This window comes from Brachycentrus maculatus, unplaced genomic scaffold (genome assembly GCF_059751285.1).
Source record: "Brachycentrus maculatus isolate JH-2025_06_01 unplaced genomic scaffold, ASM5975128v1 h1tg000743l, whole genome shotgun sequence".
Lineage (NCBI taxonomy): Eukaryota > Metazoa > Arthropoda > Insecta > Trichoptera > Brachycentridae > Brachycentrus > Brachycentrus maculatus.
Window position 1 is genome coordinate 86,299 of NW_028281474.1, and position 24,082 is coordinate 110,380.

The 24,082-nt window shown below is 32.7% G+C and overlaps 1 protein-coding gene across 1 annotated transcript in view; it reads right to left on the minus strand.

Moving 5' to 3' along the window:
* The window catches only part of LOC148300362 (protein SCAI), a 107,796-nt gene that overhangs the window by 54,645 nt on the left and 29,069 nt on the right, over window positions 1-24,082 (minus strand). The window contains exons 3-5 of the mRNA XM_088274899.1: window positions 23,281-23,634; window positions 15,380-15,636; window positions 8,636-8,642 (exon numbers count right to left, since the gene is read on the minus strand). Coding sequence (XP_088131025.1) covers window positions 8,636-8,642; window positions 15,380-15,636; window positions 23,281-23,634 — 618 coding nt within the window. The remainder of the gene's footprint in view (window positions 1-8,635; window positions 8,643-15,379; window positions 15,637-23,280; window positions 23,635-24,082) is intronic.

Consider the following 24,082-nt stretch of genomic DNA (forward strand, 5'->3'; position numbering starts at 1 on the left):
TGCACAATTTACTTATTTTCTATTATTAGTATTAATGTGTGATGCCGCAATTATAAAATCTTTTTTTTGTACATAATTTTGTAAAAATTCAATCATTTATTGATTCGGCAATAATTTTTTGGAATGACATGTTTTTTTTAAAACACTTGTAATAAACCACTTAATGAGTTTTATTTTATTATACACTACTAGTTTCGAAAACTAACTGATGTTTTCATCTACAGGTGAAAATTAAAACTAACGAGCAAATAATATTTAGGGGTATATACATATATAGGTTGATAGGGTAATAAATATAGGGGAGGGGGTTAAGGAACAAGACTTTTTGTAAAAAGAAAAAAAGATACTAATGGTGACGCATTTTGAAACAGCATATTATTAATTAACGTTTTATCAGAGTTAAAAAATTTATGTAGGTATTTCTAATTTTTCTTTGTTCATGACTTGACCTTTATTTGTAACAGTAATAATTTAATTGTATGTTAGTCACACGAGCGGTTAGTTTCTATGACATGATTTGAAAATTACGAAAAATTTTGAAAAATTGGTCGAAGTACAGTTTTAGTTTTCACAGACTTTTTCCTGCATGTTTTATAAAGGCGTTGGCGACCGTGGGCGGTGGCATGTGCATGTATGAACTACATAATATATGAAGGCAGCAAGTACCTCACAAATTAGATTCAGTAATTCATACGTATTCAGTGAGTACATGTATGTCGGCTTTTGCTCGCCGGGAACATTTGATATTCCAATGTTCTACTTTGCTCAGTTCATGCAAGTTAGTGCATGCAATAATTTTATTATTCGTAATATATCGATATAATTATGACTGAGCTTTCAAGCTAGAATCGATAAGGGTGACATATTTACATCATTAAATACGTTGCGCACAAAACGATTTCTTTATAGTAAAATTGCCGTGGAACAGCGTTAAGGTATGTATGAGGATAATGTTTTTTTAAAGATAAATATTATTTTTTGACATCTCATCAAAGATGAAGAAGAATATGGAAGTCTCGGCATTTACGGGGCTGACGACCGTCATGGGCTGGTTTAAGTGATCACTTTACACGCGTGTAACATTCACTAATTCTACCCATTATTTACAACACAAAGTGATGATAAAATGGCAATTTATTTAATAAAACTCTTCCTCCCTCGACGGATGGGCCATAAAATATCAGATCTAATAGCGTATAGACCTTTGTTTGGAGCGCAGTGATTATTTGGAATTGGTAATATTTATTGATAACATACGTGGATATATTCAAAATGTTGGTGTTCAATAAAAAAAAATCAGAAACAAAATTAAAAATTCGTATGAAAAACTCACTCTGCAGGGTACAACCTTTTCATTTTAATTTAAGTTTTACTAAGTAAGAATAACTTTTTCTTAAAATCTATTGTAAGATTAAAAATAGATATATTTTACCACAAAGTGATTACCGAATCAATTAATGAAATTACAACTTTTCATTAATATCCAAGTACTCGACAGGTTAAACTAATGTCTATGAAACGTTACTTGTTGAACCAAAATTCCACTTGTAGCACTATACATGTGATAGACGTGAAAAAAAAAGATTTTTTGGATGTCTCAAATTTGAGAGAGCTTTTTTGTACAAATCATTAATTCTATGACCTAATTTTTATATTATATATCAACATTTTACACGTATGCTACTCACATAGGGCGTTTGTGCACTACACGGAATTTTACCGTCCGGCACTTCAGTTAGCGTTTTAAAACGATGATTGGCTTAGATTGGCTTGCGCTTTTGTCCATCTTTCTTCAGATCGTAGCTCTTGACCGATGCGTGAAAACGTTGCGCGTAAATTCGATCACGCCAACTGTCGAAGTCGCTTTTATTTTTCATAACCGGAATGCCGGACGGCAAAATTCCGTGTAGTGACAAGCTGTCATAATCAATCAATATTGCCAATAATTAACATATATTTGAACTGCTCTTAAAACAGCATTTCATGCGATAACTTGATAATCACTACACCAGTGTAATTAATATATATTTTTTAGTAAAATGTGTAATTTCTTTTTCTTTTTTAATATTCAAAACCTGTAATCTTTAATTTATTGCATTGATAAATATTCCCGCGATCTACGGTCAAGTTAATCGATTCGCGATCAAATGTTACAACGGTCTTGTGCTTTTTATTTTTACCCGAGACATTTTTTTTTCACTCCAACTACTGCGTAATACAACCGTATGGAAGCGAGACAGAAATGACGAACTGCATTCTTACATTTATTTAGTCTTAAGCGAAAATAATAAAACGTAGTGCTTAAGGCTAGAATGTACGCTCTAATAGAACCCACGTCAAAATAACAAATACGAAAGTGTAATTATTAATGAGATATTCGCAAAACATAATTCATACCACCACGCGAGAGGTCACATGTTTGTATACGTCCGATTTTTTTAAAGAATGTGTGCTGGATATTTTTTTGTTTTTTAGAATAAACAAAAAAAAAACTTTTTACCTTTCAATAATTCAGTTCTTTTCAAAACCATATAAATATAATTATTTCAATGAAAATGTTTTAAGAAAAAAATCAATTACGTTAAATCAGGACTGGCCAACCCAAGTTGCACCCCGGGCCGCATTGACGACCTAAAATTTCCCCAATGGCCACATAAAAAAAGGCTCATATAATTAAAAAACACATATTTATTTAAATAAAATTGCATAGGTATATAGCTTTAACAATTATCAAAAACTGACAAAATCAGTACATACTTTGTTGTTCCTTCTTTTTTTATTACTGCTTCAATACGTTAGCATGGATCGAAACAAATTTTGTATATAGTCTTGGGAAAAATATTTTAACAATGAAAATTATTAATTAGGACACATAAATCAAACAATATTACAAACTTTGTTACAAATAAAACCAATTACCAATGACTACTCCTTTCAGTGCGAGATTTGAGACTCTTTTCGCTCACTTAATTTTCTTAAATCTATTTCAATACTTGAATTTGCACATCTTAACTGATTTTCCAGATTTACGTCTTTTATTGACGCCTTCTTATTATTTTGATCATAAATCATTTTTGAAAAAAAAAGCTTACAAACGTATGCGGATCCAAAGGTACTAATATTTTTTCGAACAAAAAATCTCATATTCGGAATTTTTTTTGTTGAAAATGTAATTTTGTAGTTGAAATTGTAAAAATTCAACTACAAAAAAGTTCCTTAATAATAATATACTTAGTCATAAAAAATCATCACTTGACCGCAAGCCACACGTAAAGGCGCCGCGGGCCGCACGTGGAGGCACCGCGGGCCGCGGGTTGGCCAGGCCTGCGTTAAATGTTACCTGGATTAAGAGAAAATTAAGAATGCCCGGCCGACGATCTGTTTAAAATGACAAACTCCTATGAATTTTTAGAACTTCATTTTCGGTGCTAAGGCGTATGTACGTTTTAAAGGTGGTTGATAAGTCGAAAAAATTAAATTTTCTTATTATTAAGAGCAGGGAACGTGTCCCTTCATTCAGCAGAATTATAAATAATATTGCTCTACCGATGCGCGTGTGCGTCTCATAAAATCGCTCTTAACTTGAAAAATGATATCTTTGATATTCCAGAGATGTTTTTAAGTGTAATTATACCGCTTATTTTCATTAAGGCTTGTAATTAATATTAAATACAGGTATTCTCTTCCGGGATAAAATTATAATTAAGATCAAAATGGTAACGCTTGAATAATGAGATATATAATACCAAAGTAAAAAAGTAAACTCGGTGAATAATTATTTTAAAACATCTTCAATATTTATCTTACACATTACATGGAATATCTTTTTCACATTTAAAGATATGTATATATATATATATATATATATATATATATATATATATATATATATATATATATATATATATATATATATATATATATATATATATATATATATATATATATATATATATATATATATACGTGTGTGAAAAAAATTATTCCTTAAAAATAAATATGTTATTTAGCGATTGGTTTGATTTTTTCACACATCATTGAATTGAAATACGTATACGCGTATTTTCAAGCGCGTATTAGTATTTTTTCCGAAAAAACAAAATTTCTTGAAAACGAGCTTTTTTGACCGTAATGTTTTTGCTCTACTCTCATGACGTAGGAATGTAAATCTCTTTTTCTCCTTCTCTCTACGTGATATCTCTCTTCTCTCACATGTAACGAAATATGCCTAATAAACGTGATGCGTACTTAAATTTTCTCTCTCGATTCTTATCCTATTATCGATTTTCGAATCGCAGCCTTAAAAGTTTCACGTTAATACATTTCGTTTGGTACATCATCTTTTCATGTTTAATATTACCTTTTTTCCTAAATATTAAAAGCTTCCTTTCTTGGGAGATAGATATCTGTTTCCATTTGATAAATTTTCTTCATAGCATTATGAAATATATAATTATTAAGATTTCTCTTTTTACTTCTATTTCTTTCAGTAATTTCGTTTCATCTGGTATTGACACGATGCTCGCATTGACTTGATGATATTTATTTCAAAATTCTTTTTCCATTTGCTTATTTGAACACAGATATGCCTTTGTACTATATTACAAAATGTTAGAACACATATAAGACTTCGAACACAAAGAAGATCTTTTGGATGTTGAATTTCGGCTTGGAAAAAGAAAATGGAAATGAATATTGAATCGGACAAATTAACCTTTTGTGGGATGTAATGACTAGAGACACGTTGAAAAATTTATTCTTGGAATCTAACTACTGCCGTAAGAGCAAATATGAGAACAAGTATTTTTTAAATAATAAAAACATCCGTGAGCCACAGACTATTATTTTGCGACAGTAAGCAGAGGCGTGCGATGACTGTTTAAAGAAGGGTTGGTTATAAAAAAAATATATTTAAAAAAATCTTGTTATTTTAAATAAATAACACAAAACGAATTTCTGTGTTTTCTAGTCACTTTTAACCGTGTACGACTAACAATGGTTTTACTGGGCTGCTTATTAATAAGATAAGAAGAACCTCTTTATAGTAATTTATTTTGAATAGATTTATATTATCCACTGACTTTTCGTGATGGAATTGCATTTTTAATTTATTATTAGATTAAAACCAATATTTTTAGCTTTTCCACTTTTTTATTTGACCAGCGACCGGGTTTCGTCGTTACCGACATCATCAGACTGGTCTGATGATGTCGGTAACGACGAAACCCGGTCGCTGGTCAAATAAAAAAGTGGAAAAGCTAAAAATATTGGTTTTAATCTAATAATAAATTAATTTATTTTGAATTTAAATTTCACTGGGCGAATACCGTTAATTCATAAAATCTATTGTGACAAGTGTTTTGATGCATTTTGGATCGATTTTGCACACCGTATGTGAAACTAAGTCATAGTTTTTTTCTTAGGACGTTGAAGGACGAAGAGGGGGTAAGTGTTTAAGGATGGAAATTTACAATTTCACGATGCTCCCCCTAAAAAAGTTCAGTAAAAGTTCCCACGGATAAAAAATAGGAAACAGTCCTACCTCTTCTTCATTCTTCAATGGATCCAATTCTTTAATTTAGCTTCACATAAGGTGTTTGATATAATTTTTATTTTTATTTTTATTCATAATTTTTTTCAAGGCATAATTTTCCAGTTCAGAATCAGGCGTTATTTTGTATCGAAGTTTTTTCAATAACGCTGTCTTATTATTAATTTTATTTTAAAAAAAAGCTCGCATCGATTAAACGAGGGTCGTACATGAGCGACTGGGCTTAAATGATTATTTTATACACAATACATCCATTGAACTGAACTGATCCAAATTCTGAATAAATGACCAGATTCCAAAATATAAAAATTCTTTTTTTTTAATATTAAATTGTCATCTCAGTATTGAGAAGTGCAAGGATAAGGAAGTCTGGGCAGTTAATAGGCTTACGGCATATCCTTAGCTGGTTTAATTGATCACTTTATATTACATTCACCTTTGTACCCATGATTGGTAACCCCGTTACACAAACTTGTATTTATATGTATGTTGCAAGTTACAACACGAAACGTTTTTTTTCATATGTGACACCATTGGTTGAAACTTTTGAGTTAGCAAAAACCTTTTTCAATGTATGTGAGATCCTTTTCCTTAAAGTATAGTTTATATTTTGCCACTTCTGGGACTATGATTTTAACTAATGTCATGTAATTCAAATTTGTACTTGCGTTATGTAAATAGTAACAGTATCAACACGTAACAGATGCCTTAAAAATCTTTTGATTGTTGTACTTGCATTTATTTTACGCAATTTTAAATTTAAAAAAAGTATGTTACAAGACCGAATTCAACAGATCTGACTAGAATAACTTGGCTTGAAATATATTTAAAGATCTTAGGAAAAAAAAGAAAGATCTAGAAATATACATGTATACCGACGAAGCGTCCAAAACGTCCAAAAGAAATATTGCTACCTATTCCAGCTTTTCCAAAAGCGCGCTCAGCGGAGTCCAGAAGCTCCGAGGGACTGGGGGATCTCCGCCGCGTCAAACAGCACAATAAATCTACAATAACGCTATGATCAAAAACTGCAAACAAAACAATTTAGCCTGTACACACACACACACACACACACACACACACACACACACACACACACACACACACACACACACACACACACACACAAGCGTTCAGACATTCCCAACAACTGTTTGAAATGGGATTCATCAGTATACGCAGCTACAATGACAAAACACTTGTATTTTACACACGGCACATACTTGTTCGTACTTCTTCTGACCCTTATCCACACCCAACGGTACATAGGGCACTGCATCACTAATACGCTTTAGGGTAATATTAAATGAATATTAGGGTGTAAAATCACAGATATTTATTTTCACCCCCCCTGGGAATCGAACCCGCGACCTCCAGTACAACTAACCTACCAATGGTAGCTAAACACGCTAACCATTACACCACGGATTCGGTCCTACTTGTTTGCACATTATATAAAAATACTTGAATTTTACACACGATGTGTATACAGTGCACACACAAAATACAATACGTACTTCTTTGAAACGGGATTCTCTACAAGGCAAAATACCCCAATAAATTGGATGCTGAACCATGCGTCTTCAACTCTCTTCCATCGCTGACATCAAACAGTTAGTCAAACATAATAATAATTAAAAAAAAAAACATTATACCACCCATAAAATGGAAACAGTTTTATCAATACAGTGTTATTTTGTGTATTGTATTATTGTGTTGTTTTGTATACTGCTCTACAAACTATTTTTAGTGATGAATTTAAAACCAGATTTTGCTAATTTTGGGGCTCCGTAAAATACTTACAATTTCAAAAAGGTTCCGTCGCCAAAAACATTTAAGAAACACTGACTTCATTTTTTCACTTTTGACAAACACATAATAAATACTTTTAGGACATAATTTATTTTCATTAATCCTTTTTCGATATTCTGCCACATTTGAAAGTATTACCCAAGTGCGTGTTGTGACTTCAGCTTGACTTCGGCTTTAGCGGGAAATAAATAGTGGTATAGTAGTACTTAGTACAAAAGTAATTGGTTTGGAGATAGATTTATTATGGGGAATGCTGTAGGGAGCGAATGCCCCACAGTCGCGATTTATTATTTATAGACAATGTTTCACGCAGCTAAAGTTACTTTCTGTTTCCTACTTATACTAGATGAATTTGAAAAAACATCCTAGTTTCTCTGAACCCGTTGGAGCATAGGGATGTATGGCCATCAATTGTTAATAACGTGAAGGCTTATATCGGCCCTCTGCTCCAGATAATTTGATATAAGAGTGGAATATATATAATCAGATGCAGATTACGCAAGGGTGGGAGTCAGTGTGTAGGAAAATACAGTATTGGATGGAAAATGAAATGTCTTTTTAGATGGGAGTTGCATTTATTATTTAAGTTGCTTATCGTATACAAGGTTTATAGACCAATTAGTGGATTTTCGTATCTAAAGCTAAAATAGCTATAAAAAGGCTTTATAAAATAGCTTGCGTTTCTAAAGCTTTATCTAAAATCATGTTTTATTTTAAGCTGTGTTGGGAATAGGAGGGATAATCTAGTGTGGGTCAATCAGGAACTTCTCAGCATGTTTTCATTGCTAAAACTCCTCAGGAGAAGTGGGACTGTTGACTGTCGTCAACAGGCCTTCCGTTCCACTAAAAATGGGTTGGGCTTTAAATGTCCTAGCTTGATTTATGGTACCAACGTCCTTCGCTATTTTTATCATGTATGATACAACCTCTTCTTTCTTTTATTATGAACTAACAAAGATCTGATGTCGGATAGGTTCTCGCCCAGGCTCCTGCAACACGCGGTGATGGAGAGTAACAGCAATAGCTAGGGGGTGCTTACCTATACTTTTACACGTGTGATTTAGACACCGCTAATGTGGGCCAGTCCTTTGTTTAAAAATATACTGCTCGTCCTTATCTCCACCCAATGATGCGAAGGGCACTGCATGAATTCGATGTAGTGTTGTATTACGTGATTGTTTATGCGAAGGTAAGGTGATAACACAGTACTGCGTTACAGATAATATAAAAATAACATTAGAGCGGATTTTTTAACCCCCCTGGGAATCGAACCGGGGATCTCCAGCCTAGCAGCCAAACGTGTTAACCATTTAACTATGGAGGTGGATGTGGATGATAAAAAATACATGTTTATATTTGATAAAATAACAATTATTAAGAAAGCGAGCATCGCGCGAAGAGATTTGTTAATCAAATTTGTCGGGTAAACAACGAAACTTGTATGCTAAATGTTACACCAGATTAGTAAATTATGCCATTTGTGTTGTAAACAATCACTTATACTTGTTTAGTTAACAAAACACGCGCTTAGTAAACAACACAGCTTGTATACTAAACAATAAACATGTCAATACCCGTGTTGAGAAATCTTGTTAATATTTAGCCCTTACACAAAAGGTTAATTTAAAAAAGTCAAGTAAGACTTATCTTCATCCCCTGCATCCTACCCTCAACCAGTTAAAACTATCATTTATCTAGTAAACTACCGCCACTCTGTTTCCCGTGTGCTTATAATCAATGCAGAAGTAGCCCAGTATCATTACGCTTAACCTTTACTTCCCGGTGATATGTATTTACTACAACTCGACTTTAACGTTTCCCTTCCGGTGTTAAAATAAAACTGGGGTTGGGTAGTCACTACACGATAAAAAAAAATTAAATATGAAAAATACGGACATTCATAGCTTAATTACTTTTTTAAAAAGGAATAACCCGCCAAACCTCTATTAGATGCTTGTGTGCAGGTAGGATAATAAGGATATGGAAGGTAAATGTGAAAAATACATCACAAACACCCAGACCATTTGAAAATAAATCTTTCTTGAATTTATTTTGCAATGAATTATTTGAATTTATTTTAAATGAAGTCATTAAAACATTAAAAACTGAAAAACAATCTGACACCTCTCACGAAACAAGCATAGGTCAGCTTTTGTCGGAAGCTTATCGCTATCTAGAGAACATTGAGCTTTGAACTCGCTGTTTATATATTAATATATATATATATATATATATATATATATATATATATATATATATATATATATATATATATATATATATATATATATATATATATATATATATATTTATATATATATATATATATATATATATATATATATATATATATATATATATATATATATATATATATATATATATGTATATATATATATATATATATATATATATATATATATATATATATATATATATATATATATATATATATATATATTTATATACATATATATATATATATGTAAATATATATATATATATATATATATATATATATATATATATATATATATATATATATATATATATATATATATATATATATATTTATATATATATATATATATATATATATATATATATATATATATATATATATATATATATATATATATATATATATATATTTATACATATATAAATATATATTATACCTCGGATGTACCCGATAAACTCTGATTATTATTAATTAATATAATTATTAATTATTAATGATTATTATTTTCATTTTATTTATTATTATTATTGATTATTTTTATCGGATAAATTCTGATAACTATTTTTTAAATCAATGCGTAAATATGTTATGGAGGAATACCTAAAATCTTAGCCTTGTATTATATTTATAGAGATATTATGGTTTTTAGAAGCAATGTTTACTAGGTATACAACACCGGGAAGGGAAGGTTAAAGGAAATATCAATTTAAATATAGATACGGGCTCAGCATTTCTGTATTCCTCCGTTATACAAATAAGTATTACATAAAAGTATCATATTTTAAAGTTATTAATCTATGTCGAAGGAAATAAATAGTTTGTGAAAAAATCAGGGGTAAAATCACCAATACACAACCGTTTCTCAGTGTATGCGTACGTGCCGCGCTTTGCGTATACGCACATGTCGTAGCGTGTTCAGCAGCGCCAGTAGTGCGCAGCCGTCGTAAACGGCGGTCATCTAGCTATTGCGGCAACTTGCGATGCATTTTTTTTCTCGTTTTCTAATACCTACCAGAGCTAACATTACAAAATTGTTACACGTCATCTTCAACTATGCCAATAAAAGCATTTAGGAATATTCACATATTTCCCGTTTTTGATGAAAATACATATCACCGTTGCACGCGGAAGTTTTTTTGCACCGTTAGGGAAAGGTTAACGAAATTCCCAAGGACAATAAGTCGAAATTTGGGCAACTCTCTATTCCTTTTTGCCTTCATTCGCCAAAGATTCGTCAGTTTGACAGTCGACTTTATTGCTAGCGGAAATTATTGATATTTATTTCATTTTTTTCGATTCCTGACCAATATGAGATAGAAATGGGAATGTCAAACACACGCAATAGCTACCTACGCTAAAAATGTCTCGATGATATCGAAAAAGAGCGACGCTCAGTTTGCGTGCCGAGAGCTTTGGCCACGACAATTGTGAAGGAAAATAGTTCATCGCCAGTTTTTTACCTACCGAATTAAGGGTGAATTGGGAGGATACAAAGGAATTGGAAACCTAAGACTGTGGGATAAGGAGAAGGAAGGATTAAAATAGTAAAAAAAATTATGTCCTAACGATGTAGTGATCATCAAAACTTCTCATTATAATGTTACATGGTGCAATTTCTAAAACCATAAAGTAAATTTTTTGTATCATTCAATCAGAGGTTTCAAAATTGTCTAAAAGAGCCTAGTAATTAAATTGAACTGAGACAAATATTGGCAACATTTGGAGTAAAAAAGTCAAAGAAATTTATCTTTATTAATTTATTTAAATTTATTTGTTTAATCTGGTTATAAGTAATATTATATAGTTTAAATGTGTTCGTATTGGTCGTGACATTGTACATAGTTTGAAATCACGTGTGAAGTATTTTTAGTTCTGGTTGTGGTATAATTAAAAAACCTTGATAATGATGAATTGTAAGTATGTTATATCTCAAGAAAAATAAAGCGTTTTAAAATTAAAAATATACAATACACAAATTATTACTATTTTAGCATATTAAAAAAAGGTTTATCATAAATATTACAAAATAACTATGGTGGGTATTTTATGTTGCAATTATTAAACAGTGTAAGGGGAACCAAGTGTAAAAAAGAAATGATAATTTTCTTAACAATATTTTGACTGTGTCCAAAACCTCGTTCAAAATTCAGGGTTTCAATTGTTTGTACTCCACTTAGGAGTTATAGTCCATACATTAATATTTCATCACAAATGAAGATGTATATGGAAACTCCAGTATGTACAGGGCTTACGACTGTCAGCCCTGTAAATACAGGGTCATAGAATGGTTTAAGTGATCACTTTATACGCGAGTAACATTCAACATTGTACTCATGATTGTCTACCACACTGTTTATATTTGCGGAAGTGGTGTATTATATATATTTTCAATTGACACCGTCTTATGAAATAATATATTCGTATGAATGCGCAATCGACGGCATCCATGGTTGAGTTAAATAAATATTTGGTTTCCAGAGATGTTTTTTTTATCTCTTTGAAATATACTTAATATTCTTCACAAATTGTTTTACATACGAGTTGGCGATTGGAAATATTTTCTTCATTTCCTTCTTCCTTTTCATAGATCATCGGATCTGTGTGTTCCGTTTTTTCATCATTTCGTTATTCGAAATTTTTATCGAATTTATTTTCGACCATTCTTTGTTTATGTTGAGAGATAAAAAATAAAATTAAAAATTTCTCTCAAGTGTTTTTTTTACAATATTCTTAGATTTAACTGAATATTTAAATATTTTGCTTATTCTTCATTATATCGAGATATCAATAAAAAATCTTTTTTTCTTTCAAATGTTTAGTTTTTTTTCAATATTCTTAGATTTTACTGAATATTTTAATATTTTTTCCATTCTTCATTCATATCGACATGAAAAAAAAAATTTCTCTCGAGTTTTTATTTTTTACAATATCCTTAGATTTTACTGAATGTTTGAATATTTTTCCGTTCTTCATTTATGTTGAGATATCAATAAAAAATATCATTTTCTCTTTAATGTTTTTTTTTGTTGTTTCATATTCTACTTCAATATAAAATGTACCAATAGAAAAGTAGTTAAGAACAAAGTTATTTTATTATATTTTATAAAAACAAATTATAATTATTATTCTCTCAATTGTTTGGTTTTTTACAATATTCTTACATTTTACTGCACGTTTGAATATGTATATTACGAATCCGTGCCGATTGTACAACGTTCTTAACGTTACACCGACGAAAGCAAAAAGCCTCAACGTGTCGCGTGCTTGGGGAGCGTGGGTCTTCGGGATATGCTCCCATTCTTGCGACTGGCCTTGACACCGTTCACACTTAAACATTTTATAGCGGACACTTTCCCCAGTAATACAGTCTCGGCGGAGACGTCCGTCGAGCTGAGGTCCGGGGAATGAGGCCTAATGCTGCCACGGAACCTCCCAAAAGGACAAAGTGTCCCGATTAACGCGGGGTGTTTGCGCTATCCCTGACTTGAGTTCGTATCCTAAGGCGACAATGCGTCTTCTCATTCATTTTTTATGATAGGCAGTCTGGTCCACGACGCGACGCTCCGAAAACGATAGGAAAAGTAAATGTGGATTCCCAAACTGTGAGTTAAAGCGGTAGCCACACTTTTGTCTAAAAAATCATTGGTTAAAATTTTCTTCAAATTATGATTATTTTATAACTAATTATTTTATTTATTGTTTCAGCATTAACTTTGTGGTAAGACATGGTGAAAATGGAAAATCATAAAGTTAGTGCTTCATTATAATTAGTTATAATGATTAAAGAAAACACTTGTTTTATACTACTTGAGTTTTATTATAGACTACATGTTTCAGAAGTTAAACTTCCATCATTCAGGTCTGTATAATAACTTAAATATAAAATATAAAATTGTTCTTTAAATAAGGAGAGGAAAGTTAGGGGGAGGGGGTGAGTCAAGGGGCGGAGTTTGAAAACAAAGGAAAAATGGAAAGCAAAATATATTATTTAATAAATTATTATTAGAATTTAGTTTTTTTTGGAGTTCTAAATTTTCTTAATAATTCATAATTTGGCCTTTATGTGAATGATGGAAGTTTAACTTCTGAAACATGTAGTCTTTAATAAAACTCAAGTGGTATAAAATAAGTGTTTTCTTTAATCATTATAACTAATTATAATGAAGCACTAACTTTTTGATTTTGCATTTTATAATTTAAATGTAACTTTGTTTTAAAATCACTATAAATATTTTATTATAAATTAATTGTTATGTCTACCGGTTTCGAAGCTAACCGCTTCTTTATCAAGACTGATTAATATATATTATTGACATAATAATTGAGTTATAATAATATATTTATTGTGATATTAAAACAACGTAACATTTGAATTATATGATCATTTTATTTGTGAACGAAAAAAAATGTTTTTTTTTTACATGTTCCGTAATATTTTGAACATATAGATAATTTTAATAGATTGTGCTATCAATTTACAATTTTTGTAGTACATATATAGCTTTCTCCTTTAAAACATAAGTGATATTCATATATGCATAGAGCACTATATCATATAAAAGCAGTGTTATCTTGGTCGTTAACACAAGCTTGCTCCGATCAAACATATGTGATATTCGTCCATTTTTTCAAAAACGTTTATTTATTATAAAATAGGAGTGTTATTTTGATCGTTAACACATGAAAAAAAAAACTGGTCCTGAGTTTCAGGTACCAGGCCGGAGTAATATTGAATAAATACAAGAGTGAAAAATGACTTTTATTTATTTGCCCCCCCCCTGGTAATCGAACCCGGGACCACCAGTACGTTAGCCGAGGGTGCTGAACATTACACTACGGAAGTGGACTATTTGACTCGTTAATAATTAACACTGTTAATAATAAACATGTGTACCAAATCCGAAAAAGTATATAAAGTGATCACTTATGCCAGCCAAATGTCGGGTAGTAAAAAACTGGGATTCTCAAACTTCTTTCGTATGGTGGATGATTTGTCTCAAGTCAAGAGACACGTTTAATGTATATAAATAAAAATTTGTTTGTGAATCGTAAAAGACTTTTTATTTTATGTATAAAAAAGTAAGACTCAGAAGACCCAACTCGCTCGAAAGCTTAACGTGTCTAGACTCTTTTTAGTTTTATTTAATTCTCATTTCTTTTTTTATTCTTTCTGTTTTCAACTGAAAAATGTTTTCAGCTTATACACAGTAAAAAAGGAACAATATGTAAAATAAACACATCATAAATATATCGCTCACTCCTTTCAACAACGTCATAAATCAAAAATCGTCAATCTTCAGTTGTGCATGTTTTCGGAATGCACAAAAAATGTACTATATCCCAGCAAGAGCGACATATTTTTAACTTAACATTTACCCGTTACAGCGCAGAAAGTGTTGTTTTTGCATTTTTAAGAAAAGAGATTGTTTAATTATTTTTTTTAATATACTAAATATTTTTCAAATGGAGAAAAAACATTCAGGTTTTACCTAAAAATATCTGTCGCACAGTAAAAAGTTCAATAAGTGGATTGATATTTACTTTTAATACATTTCATTTATTTTTTTTATTTTAAAAACGATCTCCTAAAAATCTAGTGTTTTGATATATGACGTTGTTGAAAGGAGTGAGCGATATGTTACATATAAGTTACACTTGGTTTTCCTCACCTGTATATAAAACTTTTACAGGGAATTCAATTGAGTATAAAAATGAAATGGATAATTATCTAAAATCAAACTATCTTTAAGATATTTAAGTGAGAAAGAAAAAACTATTGAAAATATCCAAACCTGCTGTAGACGGCATCCCGTCGTAGTTCCTGCTGGGCAGAGTGACCGGAGATGCGTCGTAGAGGTGATTGTAGTCCTCTTGGGGCTCCCGTTCTAGGGTCTGCAGCATCCTGAACATGTCCATGGTCAGCTCGGAGAACTTTACCTGCTCTGAGCAACTCCCGATGATGAGGATCTCCTGAAGGCTGAGGCTCATCATTGGAGACCGCTCGACCGGCGGCGTGGTCAGCGGGCTCAAACTGCGCCAAAAATGAAAATAGGTTAAAATTTTCAGAACGTATGTTTCCGAATTCTCGTTCAGACATCTGCATTTTTCCACTCAAGAGTTACTAAGTGCAAAAACCCATATTTGTGAATAGGGATTAGGACATACCCTCAATGTTGTCAATTAAATAACTTGCCAAATTTTTGAAAATTATGTAAAGATGGGTCTTGTGAATTCATATCTACGGATGATGAGATTAATGATGTTCGTATTGTAGGAGTTCCGAAAATTTGAGTAGTGTGGTTGTCAATCATAAATAGAATGGCGAATGATGCATGTGTGTAAAATGATCACTTTACCAGTCTATGACAGGCCGTTACCCCTAAATCCCATAATTTTGTTCATTTATATTGAGAAGTCAAAATATAAAATTGTTATGTTAAATAATTTCGTATGGTTGTGTATATCGTATAATTGTGAGAGTATGGTTTAAAATCATTATGAATACCTTTTTTTTAGGGGAAATTGATTTTACATGAGAACGCGATTTCAATTTTCAGATATACTCGTACACATCTGTGTCAGCGAGTTTTCGAGAGAAAAACAGGTTTTTGTTAAAGGGTACATACGTCCAAATATGTCACATACGTCAAAATCTTCTGATTCGTCAAAATCATTTTGAGAGAATTTCTCCTTCCCGACCGAAATTCTGACGATTAAAAGTGTGATGTTTCAACAAGATTAATAACGAAGACAAGAGTGATTGAGGAAACGATCCGATGCTTATTCTGCGTTTTTACTTTTAAGTGATAACGAGCAGAAAATTTCACTAGAACCGTAACGATCCTACGCTCTTGGTAAAAATTTCACTTTGAAGTTATTTGTGCCATATCACGGATCTTCTTCATTCATCTTGGGTTAAATTTTTTGTGATAATTTGTTTGCTTCTTTCATGATCAGTTCCCACCGACTCTATCTTCTGCTCGTCTGAGATAATTTGGTCCATGCAGGTTAAACGGGTCGTCGTCCGTAGTTTGTGCTTTCGCACACGCCTTCCGCAATCGTAAGAAGCAGGCCTGGGTGTCTTATATTATGACCTATCCATTTGGCTTCTTCATTTAGAAATTAAGACTCAGTGGCTCTGCTTAAAAGCTCACTGTTTCTTACATATTCTGAACAATGAATCCCTAATATGCGCCTGTGGTAATACATCTCAAAGGCCTCCTGCCGCCTCCGTTTTACCTGCCCGATAGTCCACGTTTCGCTTTCACATAACAGAATGCTCCAGACAAATACTTATATTTCTTTAGACGATAATTATATTTCTTTCATTTTCTTCTAATACTCATACGTACTCAGTATTGCATAAGACAATGCATCGTTTATAAGCATTGTTATGTTGTTAGATAAGTACAGGGTGGGGCAAAATCTGGCACCCTATCGGGAGATGTTCTAATTTTTGCAAATGGCGTCGTACGTCAACCATATTTGACATTTGTAAACTCAACAGCTGCAGTATATAAAAATATTTAAGGTGGTGCAAAATTTATTTTCTCATTTTGTTTTTGAAAAATTTTTTACAAAATAAAAAAAAAAGTAATGGAAATCTTTATTTGGACCTTTACAATTCTTTTGTCAAGTATAAAAGATGATATAAAGATGGCTACTGCCAGTGTTGTTACACATTTGTTCCCGTTTTATCAATTTGTTTGTATACTAGAGCTGTCGAATATGATTAACGTACGATGTCATTTGTAAAAATTGTTACATCTTCGGATAGCGTGATTAATATTGCACCACCCTGTAGGTAAAGGAAATGTATTGCGATTCAGGTACCAAGCCAGGACGGTATAAACATTAGAATAAAAAATCACTGGGGCTTATTTCCACAACCTTGTGAATCAAACCCGAGTCCTTAAGCATGGTAGCCAAATGTGCTATCAGCTTTACGGAATCAGCATTTTACATCGCTTCAAAAGAAATTCTGTAAATGCCAAACTGTGTACAAATTAAAAGGAACATTTTTATCAGGACGGAATATTTTTCGTGTCGGATGTTATTTTACATTAAACGTTTTTGTTGAAAACGATTCCATTGTATAAATATTTCTTTCTCCGATCTTTCATCTATCTCTCAATCATCTTTTTTTCAATCTTCCGTTTTATTATTTAAGCGATTTCAGAGATGAAATTTAAATACCTACCTGTAGAAATATCCCCCTACATCGTTCGTGTCGAAGGGATTTGTTTCACGAATTTAATTACGTTTCCGTCCAACTTTTATTCTAAAAAAAGTCTAAAATCATTAATTGGACAGCAGAATCTCAAATTCGTCGCTAAAAATTTCGAAAAATGCTTAATTGACGGGAACTGTGACAAATTTACGTTTTCGGAATTTGGGAGATATGTTCCAGCGATATAATTATTTAACATCATTCCATGTGTGTCCAAATTCTTGTTTACTATCTGGATTATCTCCAATTAAAGGGGTTATTTATCATTTTGTTTTTTGACAGCTCATCATAGATGAAGAAGAATATGAAAGTTACATATTCTTATATATTTGTTGCAGTTGAGCAGAAACTCTTACATAAGAGTTTCTGTCCAATAAAAATAAGCTTCTTCGTCTCACCAACAGATGTCACTAGTGAAAATTCCAGTGATTTTTGTACAATGTTTCAAAATTAGATCATATATAAAGAACTTCCAAGAATTCGAGCAGTATGGTTGTCCATCTTGGGTAGAATTGGTGAATGTTACACGTGTGTAAAGTGACTTAAACCAGCCTATGACGGTTATACGCCCCGTAAATGCCCAGTCTTCCATATTCTTCTTCATCTATGTTGAGATGTCAAAAAATATATATAATGATTTGATCGACCTACGGCGCGACCACGCAGCTCCATCTTTGCATCGGAAATTTGACAAGATTCTTGGAATTTACATATCTGAAAATGTATATTTTTGTTGATATTTTGATACGGTAAATCTGTTACACGCGAAAGTTCAACTTGCGAAGTCTCCGAGAAACGAAAGTCGTTGTTCAATTATTTAAATTTATTTAAATAAGTACGAATTCAAATGGCACTAGAATTTCAAATTTGTCCACAGTGCGTGGTTAGTTTATATCTGCGGGTTGGACCACGTTTTCACGCGCGGTCTTCATTGATAAGTGTATGTATATGTTAGTGGCGTGCACAGGTTTTTAACTAGGATAGGCGTAGAGATGTATAGTAACGTAAGGTAGGCACTATTTCGTATGGTAGGGTAGGTACTGGCTACGTTCTCCTGCATGCACGCGATTGTAGATACTGCTTTTCAGCCTATACCATATGATTTATATTATCCACCGACACTTCGTGATGGAATTGCATTTTTAATATATTATTACATTAAAACCAATATTTTTAGCTTTTCCACTTTATTTTTATTTGACCAGCGACCGGGTTTCGTCGTTACCGACATCATCAGACTGGTTGGTGATCACCATATGAAATACACGTCTCTGGCTTATGGTGCCATATTATCATTTTATTTATTTTTATTTCATATTATATATATAATTTCATGTTACAATAACGTACTCTTACCCAGTTTTCCCGTGCCAAGGGCACATTTTACACAATTCATTTAAAATATTTACAGTTATGTTATCATGTTCAATACCAAGTCGTCATGAACATACTTGATTTCAAATAAATTTCTCTTCTACACAAAAAAATTGCCCACGCTTAGGGTCTGCTAGCCTACATTAAAAAATATAACTTCGTCTTTTAAATGAATTTCTTGTCTAGCCCTAAAAATATATCTAGATGTGTTTATTGACATCTTAACATATATGCATAAGAAAATGGAGGTAACAGGCCTTACGACCTGTTTTAAGCTGATTTAAGTCATCTTCATAAGTATTTATATTTATAATTTAACATTCACCATTCTACCCATGATTGATTTTTCTGAACTTGTATACCACTGTATGTATAACAATCTCCTTTTCAATCATCGTTCAGTTTGTGTAATACAACTTTTTTCAAACACTAACTCGTGGTAGAAATGAAAGTTAACGATTTAATTTTTTTGACATCTCAACAAAGATGAAGAATATGAAAAATAACTCCTATAATATTCTAAATTGGTTCATATATATAGAACTTCCAAGAATTTGAGTAGTGTGGTGGAATTGGTGAATGTTACACGTGTGTAAAGTGATCATTTAAACCGGCCTATGACGGTCGTCAGCCCCGTATATGCCCAGACTTCCATATTCTTCTTCATCTTTGATGAGATGTCAAAAATAATATGTTTTTAATGCACAAAATACATTGTTTATATCATTAAACTGACACATTCTTTCATATGTGAGTTCTCGGCTGCATTTATGGATGAGTTGAGCAAGCTTTTTATTTATCAGAGACTCTCGTGAATTGTATGTAAGATTCTTAAATTTCTTCTAAATTTCTTCGGCACATTTTAGAGGAATTTCGTCATGCAAATTCTGCAATATACCGAGCTCTCTCTCCATTAGCTTACTGAGTGTCAGGTTGACAAGACGTAGCAAGCCGAGTGCATCGTTAATTAAGTCTAACGATGTTATCAGAGAAGGGTTGCACTTACTTCCGCCTTCCGACCAACCCTCCCATATCCCCATGGATTTTCCATGATGCACTACATCTTGGAATAGAAAATCAAATTAAACTAACCGAGTGACGTTTAACTTACTAACTTACTTACTATCACATCGTTTCCCGCTGTGGTAGACAGAGAGAATGGAACGCCACGTCAGCCTGTCTTTTAATCTCAATACACTGGCGGTGGAGAAATATGACGCTGAGATACAAAACACTCGTCACACTTACGACAAGGGCTTAAATTTGCTAGGTGACTATGTAGAGAAGTAGTTTAAGGTATGTTCTTTACAAATAAAATGTTCATTTGTTTTCGGTTACTAAAAAAATGCTAACCATCACGCCGCTTCAAAAAGGGGTAGGCAGAGAAAATAGAACGCCACATCAATCTGTCTTTGCAAACAATCTTCGCCGATCATTCCAACTGCTGATCTGACCACGCCCAAGTATTTGAAATACTTGATAATGTTAAAATCCGAAAAAATATTTATATTCGTAAAAAAATTCACAAGTGAAGGAAAAAATGAATTATAAAGAAGGAAAAAACTCGAGTTTTATCTATCTGTATGTGATGTGAAAAATGTATTGAATTAGTTGAAGAATCGAAAGTCGTTTAGGACTGTCAGTACAAGCGTCGAAGGAAATGAAATGAAATTACAAGTTTGGTCAAGGAATAATGATTTGAATATGATGAAAAGGGTCCTTTGATACACGGATTCAATAGCAGCAGAGTGAAAATTGTAGCTCGTATTCGGTACGCTAAATTTTTCAACCATTACAATTTAAAAGGGTTTTTTTCTAAATGTATTTTTTGAAGAGATCTCCTAAACATTGTTCCACAAATGTATTGTGATGTCGCAGAAATATCCCCTGAGGGTAAAGAATTAGAGTGTTTTCACACTCTCCATGTTGAGCGCTATTGATCACGCTACCTTTCAACTCAAAATTGCTAAATTCAAAATAAAAAATGCTCATGGTCAGATGTGATACGAGCAAAAAGGGTTCGATATTACATGAGTTCATTAAACGTTACAATATAGTGGAAGTAAACCTTTAGAGTGGAGCTTCGATAATCGATAATTGGACGAGAATTGAGAGTGAAATTTCAAGGAGGTGTCACGTTAATTACTCGCATTTCGTTACAAGTGACAAAAAAAGGTTGAGAGAACGTATTGTACAATGTAATAATTTGATGCACAGTAATCTTACCTGGGTATTATTAAATTCGATAAATTATTATTTACTAGTAAAGATTTTAAAGTAAAGTCACGATGTGGTAATATTTACCGATTATTATTAACGTTTTTTTTTAATAGAATACATTTATTTAACTATGTTTTATTTCCAACATGAATTTTATTTGACCAGCAACTGGATTTCGTCGTAACTGACACCAGTCTGATGATGTCGGTTACGACGAAACCTTGTTGCTGATCAAATAAAATTCACGTGAAAAAAAACTACATACGTAGTTGTTATTATATTATATTTATACCGGTGCGCGGTGTTTGAAAATGATGTCTGATTTGGTCGTGCCAAATCTGTTTTGGCCATCTTAGTTCTGTTCTCCCGTTCACCTTTGCCAAACACACTTTCTTACTCATTTTCTCGTTATCCATTCGCTTCAAGTGTCCATACCACCTCTTTCTCTTTTCAAGTATCCCTAGTTTTACATTTCTTTCTGAAATTCTTTTTTTCGATAAAGACATTGCTACTTAGCAATAAGCTCGCTAATGTATTTTATATACATATATTATTTACAAGAAAAGCAATAAATACTTATTTGTTTGGGAAGGGATAAAATGAAAAAGCACAAAGTGCTCCAAATATTCATCATATTTTTTTCTGAGTTCAAAAGAGACTGATGGAAAGAGAAAAGATTTTTTTGTTGGATTTTACTGGAATCATTTTCAACATACAGAACAGTATATTTTATGAGATTGTAATATCTTTTATGAAATTCATATAAAATTGTCAATAGAAACATCTTCCCCCGGTCTTTGTAAACACTCATGGTTCTTTTCATTCCATTCTTGTATTTGCCCTTTAAGAGTATTCAATCCGAATGATCCATTAGAATCCATTTTCTGCTGCATCGGGTCGCTTTTATCCTCTCTTTGAAGAAAACTTACTCTCTTACAATGATATTATGCTGATATAAAAGCTTAATCTATCGGAGTGCTTTCGGTAATCGAGAAGTTGTCTTTTTATCAGCAAAATTACGCCATTGAAACGACTGAATGTGGAATTACACCATTTTAAACTCATTATTTAAGGTGACTTGTAACCAGGAAAAAAACTTCATCGGTTGGAAGCTAACATCATAATACCTACATATGCATATTCCAGTGTGTGAGTCTGTATCTCCATACAAATATCTCGAGATAAAAAAAAGACTAATAAAAGAGATATGACGGTTGGATTGAAGTAATTAAAATACCTGATCTTAAAATTACACAATTTTAAACTCAATGTTTATTTCTCCCGGAAGCGAAGCGCTGACTATTATGACGGTAGACCGAAGTCAGCTGAAGGCGTTTGAGGTGTTGTGCTACAGGCGCGTGTTGGGTATTCATTGGTTAAAACATGTAGAGAACAACGAGGTATTAAGCAGGGCTGGGGAGTCTAGATACTTACTAAATAAAGTAACACAACAGTGAGCCATAGGCCATAATATGAGACGCCCACACCTGCTTCTTACGATTTCGGAAGGCATGCGCGAATGCACAAACTACAGAGGGCAAACCCGATTAAATTTCATGGACCAAATTATCTCTGACATGTGTTGTAGCGCGTACACCGAGTTGTAGAGAGGAGCAGAGTGGAGGCTGATCATGAAAGAAGCTAACACGAAGAAGATTAAAGGTGAGTTTTAAACTGGAATATTTTCGGTCGGAACATGAAACAACATGAAACGTATGCATGTGCATATTCCTGTATTTGTGCGTGTGTGCGTGTGTGCGTGTGTGCGTGTGTGCGTGTGTGTGTGTGTGTGTGCGTGTGTGTGTGCGTATATACGTGTCATAAGAATTAGTTAAAATAAATTGCACTCACCGATGAGATATGATGATAGGGTTGGAGTCTGCGTGAAGCACTGCTATCATGGCCTCCGCTTTGATGAATGACTTGACCTCGTCCAGAACCACGTTCCACTCTATTTGATCCTCGGGATCGTAGGTACTGGAGTAGTCCACAACCTGCCTGTCCAGCTCGATCACCAGCTCCTTCACCAGCTTCATCTTCTTGAGCAGCAGGCCCACCACTATGAACCTGGCGTAGTAGCGCAGCTTCTTCACCATCAGGTCAGATCTGTCCTCCTTAGAGGCCCGCGAGTAGTAGGCCCTACCCCTAATTGCGGCGTAAAAGGAGTAGGCCTCATTCAGGTAATTGGTTTCGCTCGTCCGAAGGCTGGAACAAACCAAATTACTCGTTTTGGCCTTAAGACCAGGTAGGTTATACAACGACAAATGAAAAAATACCTTTCTGGCCTTAAGACTAGATAGGTTATACAAATCAAGTGAAAAACATTACCTTTGTTGGATTTAAGACCCGCTAGGTTATACACCGGCAAATGGAAATAAATTGTCTTTTTGGCCTTGACCAGATAGGTTATACAACAGCAAATGGATAAAATACAATTTTGGCCTTAAGACCAGGTAGGTTATATAAATAAGTAGAAAAATTACTATTTTGGCCTTGAGACCAGGTAGGTTATAAAACGAAAAATGGAACCAATAAACTTTTTGGGTTTGAGACCAGGTAGGTTTTTAAACGACAATTGGAAAAATTACCTTTTTGGGCTTAAGACCAAGTAGGTTATACAACGGCATATGTAATTATGACCTTTTTTGGTTTA